The sequence below is a fragment of the Typopeltis vanoorti genome, chromosome 8 (assembly GCF_054136105.1).
Source record: "Typopeltis vanoorti isolate ZY-2024b chromosome 8, IOZ_Tvanoo_1.0, whole genome shotgun sequence".
Taxonomy (NCBI): Eukaryota; Metazoa; Arthropoda; class Arachnida; order Uropygi; family Thelyphonidae; genus Typopeltis; species Typopeltis vanoorti.
The window spans coordinates 83,678,308-83,693,173 of record NC_143556.1 but is presented as its reverse complement, the minus strand read 5'-3'; the positions used below and the strand labels follow the sequence as shown (position 1 = coordinate 83,693,173).

General features: G+C 34.3%; 1 protein-coding gene across 2 annotated transcripts in view; it reads left to right on the top strand.

Moving 5' to 3' along the window:
- LOC150104171 (gamma-aminobutyric acid receptor subunit beta-like) overlaps positions 1–14,866 on the top strand; it is a 527,915-nt gene that overhangs the window by 75,428 nt on the left and 437,621 nt on the right. For both annotated transcript variants that reach the window (XM_090396794.1, XM_090396795.1), the window contains exon 2: positions 10,321–10,403. In XM_090396794.1, the coding sequence (XP_090252920.1) occupies positions 10,321–10,403 (83 nt within the window). The remainder of the gene's footprint in view (positions 1–10,320; positions 10,404–14,866) is intronic.

Genomic DNA, 14,866 nt, shown 5'->3' with positions numbered 1-14,866 from the left:
CATTAATTACATTATTAGAGGGTCATGTTATATCATAATAGCTTCAGCATGGAGTTAAGATCAATACCGTCCATTTCTCTGTAAAGGTTCATTTTAATAATTTAAAGGAAAGGCATAAAAACATAATTATGTACTGCTTATATTTTAATGCTTGGTGGTTTATACATTATCATTTCATCCATATCAATTTTTAAATCGGTGCAGGCTAACAACAGTTCTTTTACTGATTCTTTCTTTCACGCACACACCAAAACAAACAACCAAAAATTGTTTCGTTGTAAAATATTTGAAATATTCAGTTACACTTTTGAAAAAGTTAACCGGATATTTATGCAGATATTTACGTGACATATTCAATTGATTATTCAGTTAAGTGATTTGAAATATATAACTAAACGTTCAGTTAAAATATTTGAAATATTCAACTAAACATTCAGTTTAAAAGATTTGATTCAAAAAATATTCGAATTTCAATTTCAAGAAAATTCAAAGTTCAAGGAATATTTGAACTAAATATTCAATTAATATATTTAAATGCATTCAATTAAATGATTTGAAATATATTCATTTAAAATATTTGAAATATACAATTTTCCTTGCATTCTTCTGTAACAGGCAACTAAAATGTCCTTTCAAAATCTACTGGTTATATAAAGAGAATTATGTCCCCAATATTTCGATATAAATACCAGCTTATGTAACTTATATATTAATAATTATTAATAATTGTAGACCAAATAGAGTTACATGTTCATTTTCAGAATAAAAATAATCAGATTTTGAAGGTGTATTGTATCTACGTCCTCATTAGACAAGCTTTCCTCCTTAAACTTTATAAGTTGCATTCCAGAAGTATTAGCATCTACTTACATTTAACCGTTAGGAAACAGAACTTGAAAAACCAATTAAAAAAACTATACACGCACAGACACAAGAATAAATTCTATATTCAACAAGGGAAAATGAATTTCATTTTTAAATAATGAATTTGCATTTTCATTTTTAAGTGTTCTTTTAAAGCTTCGAATAGAAAACGAAGCTTCTATTCAAAAAATCAAGAAATTTCTTTTATCAAAAGCAAATATATTCAATTTTATCGGATTGCACAAATATGATCCTAGGCGAGAAAACTTGTTTCTCTAAGTCAAATCTTATATCTTTCGTCTTCTTATTGTAAAAGACTATAATTTACATTACGATTCAATTTATTTTTTACATTGCACACAAATAATTTCGAAAAATGACAAACACATCACGTTCTAATTAACTTTATTCTAAAAATTATGAAGTTTTTGTGATAACACAGATAATAAGAAACAACTAATATACTCTTGGCTCTGCTTTGCACCCATCCTCAGCAAATTTATATTCTTTCTTTCGAGTAAATATATGGCTCTAAATTTGCTTGCAACATTTCGCGTGTAGATGCAAATATAAACTGTAAGGTTTGTACATTGCAACTTTCTGTCCAGATTGTCTCTTACAGTCATCATAACATGATGTTGGAAGTTTTGTGCTATTTTCTAGTCTCAGATCCCTTGAATATATTTTTGCCAATTTTATTTTCATCTGTTATGAAACCAAATTCAAATAATAATATCTCTAGTAGAAAATAACATGATGTTGGAAGTTTTGTGCTATTTTCTAGTCTCAGATCCCTTGAATATATTTTTGCCAATTTTATTTTCATCTGTTATGAAACCAAATTCAAATAATAATATCTCTAGTAGAAAATAAGAGAAAGAGAACTAATGGCCACCACGCCTCATTAAGGTTAACAATTCAACTCTTCTCTCTTCTCGTCTTGATTGTTTGTTTATAGATTGCACTTCTTTGTATGCTGTAATTTTTGAGTTTTAGTAAAAAATGAATACTTACTCTGGAAAAATATTTTAACTGATGATTAGCTCACCGTTTCTCAAACATAATTGCTATTCTCCCATCTGATGACCAAGAATTATCTGCGCGTTGAGGGTTAACCGAGGCCATGAAGTCTCACTATATCATGCCTGTCAACTGCACTTGTTCGTAAGATAGTTAACATGATTTAGTGGAGGTCAAAACCCTGTCACAAATCTGATTGGATATGTTACTTGCAGTGTTCAAACGTGCCATACTGGCAAAATAGTTTAACTAAAATCCACTAATCATCATCTTCTCTCTCTCTCTCTCTTCAAAATATGAAACATTAATATTTTCGGATATTTTGTTTCATAACTGCGATTTTTTAATAAGTGTACTGTTCGTTGTTACTGCAGTGTTTGTACGATATTCATAGCTAACTCTCATGTTATTATCATATTAGGCCTATAATGTGTATGCAGTGATTGTGCTTGTAATGGGATTCAAATACATAAAGATACAAGGTCAGTGTGTATTATGTGTGTTCTTATGGTCAGTTGATCTTTTTATTTGGATTAAAATTCCATTTACAGTGAGAAAAAAAACTTGCCCCCTGCTGAATATAATGCGAAGAATTTCCTGCTAGTACAGACGAGAAGGATGAGAATTCGTATCCTGTGGTGGCACGGATGTTGCTGAATGGGTTTATATAGAAAACGATTTTCATTCTCCTGAAAAGCAGTCTCCTGTTTGAAGACGGCTTCTCCAGACTTCTTATCAGAAACCTGAAGTGGTTTCTGATAAGCAATGGTTTTTTGAGAATAACTTCCAGATTAGCTAATTCATTTTTCATCCACAACCTTTCATGATGAGAGTAATATAGTAAGACACTAATACTCGTTTCATTAAGCATTCCAGAACATTATGACTTCGATGCGGAGAATCTATCCTAGCATGAATGAAGGTAGTGGTTTCTTTATTCAACGCTTTGGTTCTCTCTCTTATTTGAATTATATGACCATATGAACTCTTCGATTTTTGTTTTTTCTATTTTGAATAGAGAGTCGAAAAATGCTTCCCAGAAGGTTCTCACGATTGTGGACCACTTCTTCAGAATCTGTAAAATAACTGTAGCGAATATTTATGGAAAAATTTCGAATTGAGGCGATTTTTGTTGGGGCTTACGTCAGTATAACAAGAGATTCATGCATGCATGGATCTTGGTAGTTTCCTTATGAAACTACCAAGATCCATGAATGAAATGCATAACTTGAAATATTTAGAACTAGTAGACTAAATGTTTTCAAGAATAAGGTAGATTTTTTAAATATATATTCCATGCTTAAGTTCCCCCTTCTCGGCAATGAAAAGTCCCCCATAATGATCTTGTTCATTAGGTGTCCTAATTGTTTGGGACCACTATTTTCAAATTTCTTGGGAAAAAAATGATGACAGAAATCACAGTTACTATGTTCCAAAGTGTTAAACTTGAATAGTAATCAAACTATATTATAAATCTAGTTATTTTTATTTAGATTAAGATGAAGTATTCAGCATATCCTTAAATTAAATCATGTATCGACACTTAAAGATTTCTACTGGTTTGGATATCCTTTCGAAGAGTAGAAATCCTTAGAATATTTTACAAGGTTTAAGGATTAATTTTTTTTTCAGATTTTCAGAATCCCATTTACTTATTCTTAGTTATTATAGTTTTAAAAGAAGTTTTTAAAGATGTCTTGCTATATAAAGATTTCTACATATAGAAATCTATACCTACATTTTTGTCAGAATTCAGACTGTGAAAAAGACAGTACTAGATTGCTGTCTGACATTTCTAAGAAGACAGTTGACTGTCTGGAGCTGTTTTCTCTATAGAATTTAAAAACATTTCAGTAGAAGATATGTAGATGATAAGCGTAAGAAGCAAATTTCTTCAAAGTACACCTGAAAAATCTTAGAATGCTTCTTGTTGAAAAGTAAAAATTATAATAGTGTCATAAAGAAACTGAGAAATCATAAATTTTTCATGGCAAATTGTAGACAAATGAATGCAGCCTTTATCTCTATGAAATTTTATCCCAGATAACGTTCACATATAGTTTGTGTAGAGGATTTGGGATTATATTTGTTGTGTTTGTCAATCCGTCCACAAGGTGGATATTTAGAGGGTTTCTTTTAATAACTCCTTTAAAAAGCATCGAAAAATAAATATTTCTATTTTCTTATGTTCGATGATTGGCTCACGAAAGTTGTCTCGGTGTTGTACTATAATGAAAAGACGCGATCCCGAATGTGGAATCGTATACTGTCTTTCATCGCAACCATAAGATGATTAAAATAAAGCAATATTTTGATTGATTTATTCGGATAAATCTGAAGTGGAATTTATAAATGTCTGAACGATTAATGATATCTAATCCTTTATTTTATGCATGTATAATCCGGTACCTTGCAATCGTTAATTTGAAAGAATTAACGATTTCTCAAGAAAGGTATTCAATTCTCATCATCGTGATCATCAAATACCTCTTACCCTTAAGGGGTTTACAGAATATGATTAGTACTACATGAAAACGCTATATCATTACTACTTCATATCGACTATTTTTATCGAAATTAATCTGTTATATGTCAGGACTCAATGTTGCTAAATCTTATGTTTCGCTCTTCAAAGGCATTTTTTGTACGAATCCACTTATATCTTGGGCTCCCTCTGTTTAAATGAACATACCACCTGAGATTAGCTCTTCTGACATATTCCTGAATGCTAATTATGTCAAGATCTTTCTTAATATCATGAATTTAATATGATATTGCAATTAGTTCACTTTCCAAATCTTCTCAGCACTTTCCATAAGTTAAAACTGGTTTGCACATTGTCTTATGTACACTGTTATTGCTTTGCACACTTTTAGTACATTTATGTACACTACGCTTTTATTCCTTTGATTGGTTTTTCTTATTCTATTCTGTTCATTCAGTTGACTTTCTACCATATCAGCTTTGCAAATTCTGTTGTCTATTTCCATGTTTAATTTGCTAACTTCAATAAAAATTCTAGTGTCCTAGGTTCGATTCCCGACGGTGACGTGAGGAGCTGAAAGATCTTCCTCAGCCATAGTCAAGTTAGCCGGTCTTGGACGTGGACAGTAGGGTTTTTTCCCAGTTTATTCTGGGGTTTTTCATCCCGCAAAGCAGGCGAACCGGCCTTGAGAACTCAACACTACAGGACATAGGATACACCGGAGCGTAGGTCTGGCCACCTTATCTTGTGAACGGTTTGAGGTCCGATGATTAATAAACCCTCGACACCGCAAGGTACAAGAGGGGAAAAAGAAGATGAGACGAGATGAGATGAGATGAGATGAGATGAGACTAAAAATTCTGCCTAAAATAGCTGAATTGTTTTATCTTTTCTACACGTCCTACATGCAAGATTAAGTTGATGTTGTAATGCTTCTTCCTATTTTCATAGTGGTTGCTTTTTAGCTGACATTCATACCAAATTTGTTACAGCAGTTATTCAGTTTATTTGGGAAGTTCTGTAGACTTGTACTGCTTGTACTTCTCAGTATCATGACCTCTACTCACAATCATCGGGAATTCGATTATCTGTCTATGCTTTCTAAATTATCAAGTGAAGCCACTGTTTCGTCAACAAACTCAAATACATCTGTATTTGTTGAGCATTTCTTGTTGAATATCATCTACTCCTGCTGCCTTTCCACATTGCATAGCCGAAGTGAAGCCTTTTGGCTCTCTTTTTCAGTAATTATTATTGCCTTTTGTGATGTAACACCTTTTTTTAGCAACTCGTATGGTAAAGTATAAGTTATGCATCACTTCAACCTGAGTATTTACATCTGGGTCTAACTCCCACTGACGAGACCTCAAAAGGTCGAAATCTGTTTGGGTAGTGACCCCTCCATAATGTATAACATCATACATGTCCGCAAGGAGATGTGTTTTACAATATGGGAAATACTAAGGATAGTGATCGCAGCTAACTCCACCTTTACTACGAGTTGTCCCTGTCATGAAAGCTTTGCTTACGCTTGGATCCGCCGAAACTTTTATAGTTTCTATATTAGGCATGAAACTCTTGTAGTTTCTCTATTCGGCTTTGAAATAATGATGGATTCAATATCCATTTAATTTGAATAATTTTACATCGCCGAAGTGATGTCTTTTGGCTCTCTTTTTCAGTAATTTCTGAAGTTATTGTTGTAACATTAAAATTGCACGAATTTGAACTAAAATCTCACTAACCATATAACTCTGCCTCATTTAATACGAACATTTGAAAAAGCGGCTCAGTTCTCATTTATTTAAACGAACTGCGTTTCAATTCCAGGATTTAGTGAAACATTATAAAGACTTTTCAACTGAAAGTGGAGTTAACTCTTCTTATGATGACTTCAAGATCGTCATAACCAACTGAACAATTATGTCAATGCTTAGGAGTAAGAAATTTTACAGGACGGCAAAATGAAGTAAAAAAAAAAAAAAAAAAACATCGTTTTTTTTTTTAGAAATTTAGAAAAATGAAAAACAGTACTTGCCTTGAGGCGGAATATACCTTAACAACAGTCCTGATTGACGTAGCAGATCTTTTCTTCCAGATGTTCACTTTTCTTAGAGGAAACAGAGAAATTAAGGGAGGAACAGACGTAATTATCAGACTATAAACTTCTCCCACAAACGTAGTTTCTCTACCATAATTATTAAACAGCAACTATTTTCGTCCCTATTAACTCAGAAATTTAATAAGATGCTTCTTTTATTCCTCAAATACAAATTACACAACATTCCTTCTATTCCTTACACAGCTAGTACATATTACATTTAAGCATTGCATGCTACTATACTACTACAGAAGAAAATAAAATACTGTCATTATTAACCAAGTGTGTATGTATATATTTCGGTAAGTTAAAACTGAAGAATGAGAGTCTCCGTAGTAAATTCGGTATAGACGAATTGTTTTGGTTGGAAAGACCTATGTTCGAACTCCGTCAAGGACGAGAAGAGTCTTTTTATCATGGCTTTTCAACTGAATGTGGGTTAGCCGGTCTCATGCGAGCGTAGTAGATTTTTTTCCCTCCCAGAAATACATGTTTTTCCCCACAGCCAGGAAAACAGGCCAGCAGAGTACATAGAGCTTATAGACAAAAGAATACTTATAGGCATACAGCTAACCACCTTAAGCTGGAGTTAAATTTAACAAATCCAAGGATACTTGGTGATAGTGAGCGCTTAAGTGCTTGTTAAATCCACTGTTAGAAAACTGAAGAGTAGAGGGGGTGTTGAGTAGCAGCTGTTTGTGTTCTTAGAGTCTTAAAGAAATTGGATAAATCATTGTATGAATATACAGTATAGAGAAGCAATCACAATTCCACATATCGACAGTCAGTCTATCGATTAAAATGGCATCTCGTTCGAAGCCTCCTGAGGTCTCCTAAAGATAGCACATCTTTATACAAATACCCAGGAGTATATAGAGTTCCATGTCTTGTATTTAGCCTGCGTACGACAGACAAGATGTGGATTAGAAGTGAGAAAGAAGTAACATGTTGCAGAAGTCGAGCATAAAAGGTCTGTTCTCGCTAACAGTACTTATAATACCAACTATGCAGTTGATTGGAACGCTTTAACCATGCCTGATGTAAAAGAGAATTTTTATTCCCGATTTCTGAAGGAAGTAATCTCGGTTATCCATTCACTTCGATCAGTGAATAAAAAACAAATGACCGATGTTAAGCGACATATGGAAATTTCTTATTAAATCTTTTAACATCAGAAACTTCAATTTCGCCTACAATCATCTTCTATCGTTAACTCCAGACAGCTAATGCATGTTATGCGATTTTGCATTTGTTTGTAAGCATGAATTTATTTATTTCTATTGTAAAGTTTTTTTCAGCGTTTAGTCAACTTTGTTATCCGTCTATATATTTTTGATGTTTACTAAGCACCAGTTGTTTTTTAGGCGCGCTGAACTAGGAGTTATATTTTTTCATATTTTAATCCCTTATTCATTTTCTTGTTTTTACAGTCTCCATGTCCACACGGTTAGCCTAGTGGCTGTGCGCTTCGCAACCATATGCATGCGGAAGGAGTGTCCTAGGTTCGATTCTCGTCGGTGACGTAAGGATCTGAAGGATCTTCCTCAGCCTTAGCCAAATTAGCCAGTTTTGGCCGTGAACAGTAAGGTTTTTCCCCCCAGCTTATACTGGGGTTTTTCCTTCCGCAAAGCAGGCGAACCGGCCTTGAGAACTCAACACTACGGACATAGAATACACCGGGGGCGTAGGGCTAACCACCTTATCCTGTAAACGGTTTGAGGTCCGATGATATAATAAACCCTCGACACCGCAAGGTAAAAAAGGGTAAAAGGATGATGAGAGGATGAAGATGACAGTCTCCACGATTTTTCAGATGGGAAAGAGATTTAATGCTTAACCTTTTTCCCTCTTATTTGAACCAAGACTTCCTGCATGCTGTAAGGAAGATGCCAGACGAGTGTGAAAGGTTATAAAGGACATAGGCTATTACATTTCTATAACAAACCTAACGCAACTAAGATAACCTCTTCACGATCAGAAGTAATCATGATATCCCTACTAATCAGGATTCAGCATTTCTTTGTGATCAATTACTAAATGTGATCATGCGACTGACCGTTTAAAATATGTAATAAAATTTGTTTCAAATGTACACGTGTTACATTCGTGATTATCCTTCGCAGATGCAAAGAAGAATGATGACAGTGAATCAGCGCTATCATTGTAAAATATTCGAATGGCCATCTGGATGTGAGAGTGATAGGTAATTATGAAAGGGAGAAGGCGAGTTCAACTGTCTTGACAAGGAACACTAGAAACCTAAACTAACGGTTGAACAAGAAACCAATATTTTCCCGTAGGACCTTTGAAAATAGGCTTTGCATTTGTTGCTTTTTCGTAAGATGCTTCAAATTTCAGTGGAGGCTGCATTTGAAAGTGAAGTTTTGATATTCAGCCACTCACAGTATACTCAATTTCCTAGGACCTATTTCTAACGAAGGTCTTCATCCCATTAAATTGTTGTTATCTGATTGGTACAGTTGTTTGGATCAAGGAAACGAAGGTAATCAATCTTAGGAAAAAACAGTAACATTTGCGGTGAATACGGGACCACAGTGGTCACATCTGGTATCATTGTAATGCCAACATCCATGAGACTGACAACTTCTCATCAAAAACGATCCAAAAAATGAATGTTTACGAAATTATGATCTGAATTACTGAGTCGACAATTGCCATCCAGTATATCTGGAGGGTGATTTGATTAAAAAAAGGTGAAGGGTGTTAATAGAATGGTTAGGAATATGAGGTGTCCTGATGGGCAAATTGTGTTAAGTAATTGATAACAGCAAATACTGTGGTGTTTCTTCAAGCCTGATAAGTGGAATTGGAAATGAGGAGATAACTTGTGTTGTGGACACTGCAGTATCCAAGGAAGATGAACTCACTCACTAAACGGAAAATCAGTGAGAACCGGAGGCTGTGAGGATTCGAAAAATGATAACGATAGCAGTTTAACACTGCAACATGTAGTAAGGAAATTTTGAGCCAAAGTAGATCAAAAAGAGGGGGAGATCAGGTTTGAAATTCCCGTACATGGAATGTTAGAACGGACAAATACAAAAAGTGTTGTACTTGTGACTTAAGAAGCATGTGAAGTGCTTTAATAGGTGATGTGAACATCAGCTACTGAGGGTCTGCAAAAGTTAAACAGGCCTGGTTAATTGCCACCATACAGTATGTTAGTGCACATCGTTTCCTGATATTATGAAAAAGAATGATGAAAACTGTACATAGAAGATTTCGTCCTTTGTAATTCAATTTTTTCGTGATTTTGACATTGCCTATTTAAAAAAAAAAAAAAATGGATTATCAAAATTTCTGTCTTCATTTTTGTTGTCTTTCATAGTTCGTTGGGTTAGAACTATGATCAAAGCAATTAACCCGTGGTCAGTATTTCATATTTATTTATTGCTAGTGCTCTATGAAGATTACCTGTTTTGTGAGAGGAAACACTCAAGTTTTCTCAAGAAAAGTGTCATCACCCGAATAAAATTGGCTAAGTTACCAACTAAGAAATAATTAATGTGGGGTGGAGTAAGAAAAGTGATGCAGAAGGACTCGCGAACATGTCGATCACACAATGGAAATGAAATGTAAAAGAATTATGATTTCTTTTTTTTCTGGTCAATTATCAGAAAACATTTCATACCAACATTCGTATAAATAATACTGTATTTCTATTTCTTCTCTTGTGAATGTATCACAAACATAATATGACTGACAAACGGAGCTATAGAATAAGCTGATCTGTGTATACTCATATGTTTAATATGTACTCATGTGTTAATAGATTAAAGCATAAGAATTATCATGTCTTCATACTAAATTAAATTTCTCTTTATTTCAGAGATGACAGAGTGAATATCACTAAAATTCTCAACGCATTCTTTGACCAGGGCTACGATAAACGCGTGAGGCCTAATTATGGAGGTAAGAATTGCAGTTTGATGTTATAATAAGATGAAATTCTATATCTTTCTTCATTCACAAGAATTTTCTTGCGAACGGAAAGACTATCTGTGTAGAAAGGTAAGAAAACCGTAAGAAAATTTACTCTCGCTGTCTTTCACACACACACTCGATCAACGTTCTTATTTGTATCGTTACACAGTGTATCCTGTATAAAGACCGTTATTTTGACAAATTATATTGGGCAAATTAAATACTAAGCAGACATTTATATTCTATTGATCTCTAAATGCCGCTATATTTTTGAAATCGCTTATAAATCACTCTTTTTGAAAGAAATGCATATTTCCTGAAATTTAAGCATTTTATAAAAAAAATAAATAAACTACAAGAACTTAGTACTTATTAACGCAGTTTGTTTATTTTATAAAATGATTAAATTCATAAATGTTTAAGAAATTTAATAAACTCTCAGCTAGATTGGAGAGGTTTAACATCCTTGTAAACAGTTTTTATTTCTTTTAGTAGATCAGCAACAATATAAACTGAATTATTTATCCGTCATTCTATGGTGTGCGTGCATGTGTGGGTGTGTGAGCAATTTCACTAGTTAAGCTGATGTGTTTTTATTGCGTCAACGTTTGTTCATGTTATGAATGCAAAGAGACAAATAATAATGTAATTGAAATTTTGGAAATATCTGGCACTTTCCATTAAGTTCGAAATTGTAAAATTACATAATTATGTTGTGACACTCGAGATCGTTTAATGGCAAAGATAGAAAACTGGCCATTGCATTGCAGTGAAAGAGTGTGTGAGATGCAAGTCCTTAATATGAAAGAGAGCTGGAGCATAGGGTGTTAAGATTGAGGATCACTCAGGATAGGAAATAAAAAAAAAATTCTCTATACAAAATATTCTTCTCATCACTATTTAAGCGAAAAGTGAAAAAGTTGACATTAAATATTGTATTATCTAAACAAACCAGACATTAACTCCATGGTTAGTATAACTGCAATTGTTTGGAAAACTGGCTCTGAGTATTTTAAGAAATACTTCACAACACCATGTAGTTTAGATAATAACTATAATTAGAAATATACAAAAATTTACAAGGAAGAAAATTCAGCGTGTTATATTGCATTCAAACTTCAAATGTAAAAGGCAGATTATTAATGAACAATTGACTTAGTTAACAATTTATAATGGTGCTATTCTGATCGTGGAAAAATCAAGAAATTATTCAAGATAACTTAAAATCAGTTTTCATGATATTCATCGACCAGATTAAATCAGATGTTAATGCTTTCTTTCTTTTACTCAGTTCACGAAATAAAAAATATTGCAAGTAGTTGGATAGAAGCAATAATTGGTTGTCTGAATGTGGTTTGTATACACAACAACAACAACAAAATTGGGTTTTTAAATTTCCGGACGTCTTAATCCCTATCCGACATCTTCATACTAGATCTGAAAACACCTTTATCTAAAATAGGCATCATAAATATAATGAAAAACAGTTGTCTATTCGGATGCAGTAGAAAAGGAAGAAAACAGAATAGCTACATGGCATATAATTGGTTTATGAATGCTATTCTAAAAAAAAGATCCCAACAATTGCAAACGAAGAAACCAGCACTAGACTATCTTCTCTTTCATTCCATACTTCGAATGCAGTTCTACTCCTGTTGCATCATTACTTAAATATGTACGTTTTGTGTCATTGTTAGTGTAGCCCATAAATTTACCCCAAAATGGTTGTTCTCCAAATCATATCATACAAATACACCGTTCTGTAGAAAGTCTTGCAGAGTTTAGATTGCGAGTAATTACAAGATTAGAGAAATGAAATTGGTATTGATATACCTCTCATAACACAAAGCGGGCTGAATACACCATGGAGGAATATATTCGCAATATCATGCTTAAAGGAAAATACTCTTTACGATTTATGGAATTTTTTATTCAGATCTTGAAATGTTAGGCATTACGTATTGTAAGAATTATCAGAAAACAAGATGAGAAAGCTAATTGCCGATTCAACATTTACAATAGGAGCTTGTAATTTAATTAGTTATACTGAGAGCAGATTTTATTGTATCGTATTATATCCTATTATATGGATTACTAACTGTGACGAAGTAATACGAGTTATTAAGGTACAGAAACTGGTTTTTTTCGTTAATATTATGAATCATATAGCCAGTCATTTCTAAAGTATTATTATTATTATTATTATTATTATCAAATACCTGAGCGAAATTAGGGCTCATCGAGGAAGGCTGCGCATCACCCATACACCAGCTGTCATACATTCTATCTAACTCATTCACTCTTGGTGCCCTCACCAGTTTTATTCACTCACTGTTCTGTAAGAGCAAAATCTAGGACACACACCGTAATCGCACATAAACTCAGCTTCACTCTCCTCTCGTCATATTCTATACAACGAAAATTTCATTAACCTGTATCTCATAACACCGTTTCAGAAGTTTAGAGGTCTCTATCATACAGCTGTTTACCATTCTCTACTTATATTCTACATTTCCATAATTCTGATATCATCGTTGCAGATGTTCTTTGTGCTTCTCCATCTCCTCGGAACAGAAATAACCAAATCTACGCACACTAGTCAAAGTGCAGCAGTATCAAGCCTTGCAAATAGGCAAAATGGCTTCCTTAGTCCTTAGTATCGTCAGTTCTCTGTCTACCTTTGGCTATGATCACTTCCTCTAATCTTTGAGGGAAACTTTCCACAAATGTGCGACGGACATCAAAGGACATCGAGAACCTGCTCTGGACCTCAGTCACCACTCCAATTCGTCCCATAGGTGTTCGATGGGGGTTGAGGTTAGGATGCTGCGCATTCCAAGGCAGTCGTATAACACCCTTTTCTTCGTACTGTTCCATAAGAGCTGAAGTTTTGTGAGATAGAAAAGTTCCGTCTTGAGAGTAAGACGTGTCCGTTACATAAAAATTCTACAGTGTTGAAAACACCTGACTATCCAGAATATCAAGGTATACTGATGGAACCTTGATGGAACCACAGACAATGACCAGTAGTCCCACTCCAAACCAGCTGAATGCACCACACACCATTACTCCCAGGCTGCCTCCACAACCACACCAATGCCATCAGACTAGAAACAGTTTAACCTTGATTCATCTCCAGAGTACCACTTTCCGCTGGTCAGTTGTCTACTTCACAATTGTTCAGTTCCTGGTGCAAAGAGACTAGCCGCCCTGTTCGTTGTTGTGATGTTCGACGTGTACCGCTGCTCTTCCGTGGAAACCCAGTAAATGGAGTTATTTTCGTACAGTATTAGTGCTCACCATAGTGATACTGGCGCTCTTGAACTCATTGCGGATGGTCTGTGCCGATTTTTGCCGTTTTTTCTTGCCACCCGTTTTAACACCCTCCTGTCCTGTTAGTCATTTTCGAAGGCCGCACTGGGTGTTTTCCTGCACTAGTCATGCATGAATGTCTCCATTTATTGATCACATCGCCAACCGTTGATTTTGGATACTCCAGTTGAGCGGCGATGGCACGTATGGACATGCCACTAATGTGACAGACCTCTTGACACCTCTCTCGAAGACGCCGAGTTCACGTTGTGTTGCCAAACCAACTGTATTCAACTGCTACGATTAAATACTGCTTCCTACTATCTGTACACAGGTTCTCATGTTATTGACAAACCTGGAATGCTCCATAACTTCAAATAACAGGGGTGCCCGGACAATTATTGGTAGATAATGTATATAACGTGTAGGCCTTGGTTTTAGTTTCGTTGTGATCTTTCCTCGTAATCTAGTTTGACATATATTGAAGACTATGGAATAAATTGCACACAAACATTAGGCGATGATTACCAGCTATCATTATGTACATATGATAATCATTATTATCGTCGAAAAACGAAGCAAAGCAACCACTTCGTAATAATGCTACTCAAGAAAGGTAGGAAGCCTTCAGCTTATTATTGAATTTGGTGGTTAATGTGAGATAATGATTCTGTTCAAAAGCCTGATATTTTTCATATCATTTCAGGTCCCATTAGAAAAGTGTGTTTTGCTAGGCAATCCAAATAATGACACGTTACTTTCAGTTTCAGAAACATTCATATTATGATGCAGTTTAAGCCAAGGACCTATTCTGGGATCTCAACTCGGAAATATATTATACTTCTTACTATTCTCATAAAAGATATGCAATCGTACACATATACAATATCTTTTATTTCTACCTGTTTGTTTCATATGTAAAACACAACTCCTAGAATAAAAGCAGTTTGCGAAAAAAAAAAACTCGTTTTCTTCTACAAAACATTCTACCATCTCCGTATGAGTCTAGATAATTGAAGTGTAAAATAACATCAGTAAAATAAAGATAATATAAATAAGTGTAAAATAGGATAATATAAATGATCTTAGGTTAGTGGGCTAGATTTGAATTAATCCACCTTTTCAGTCATATACATTAC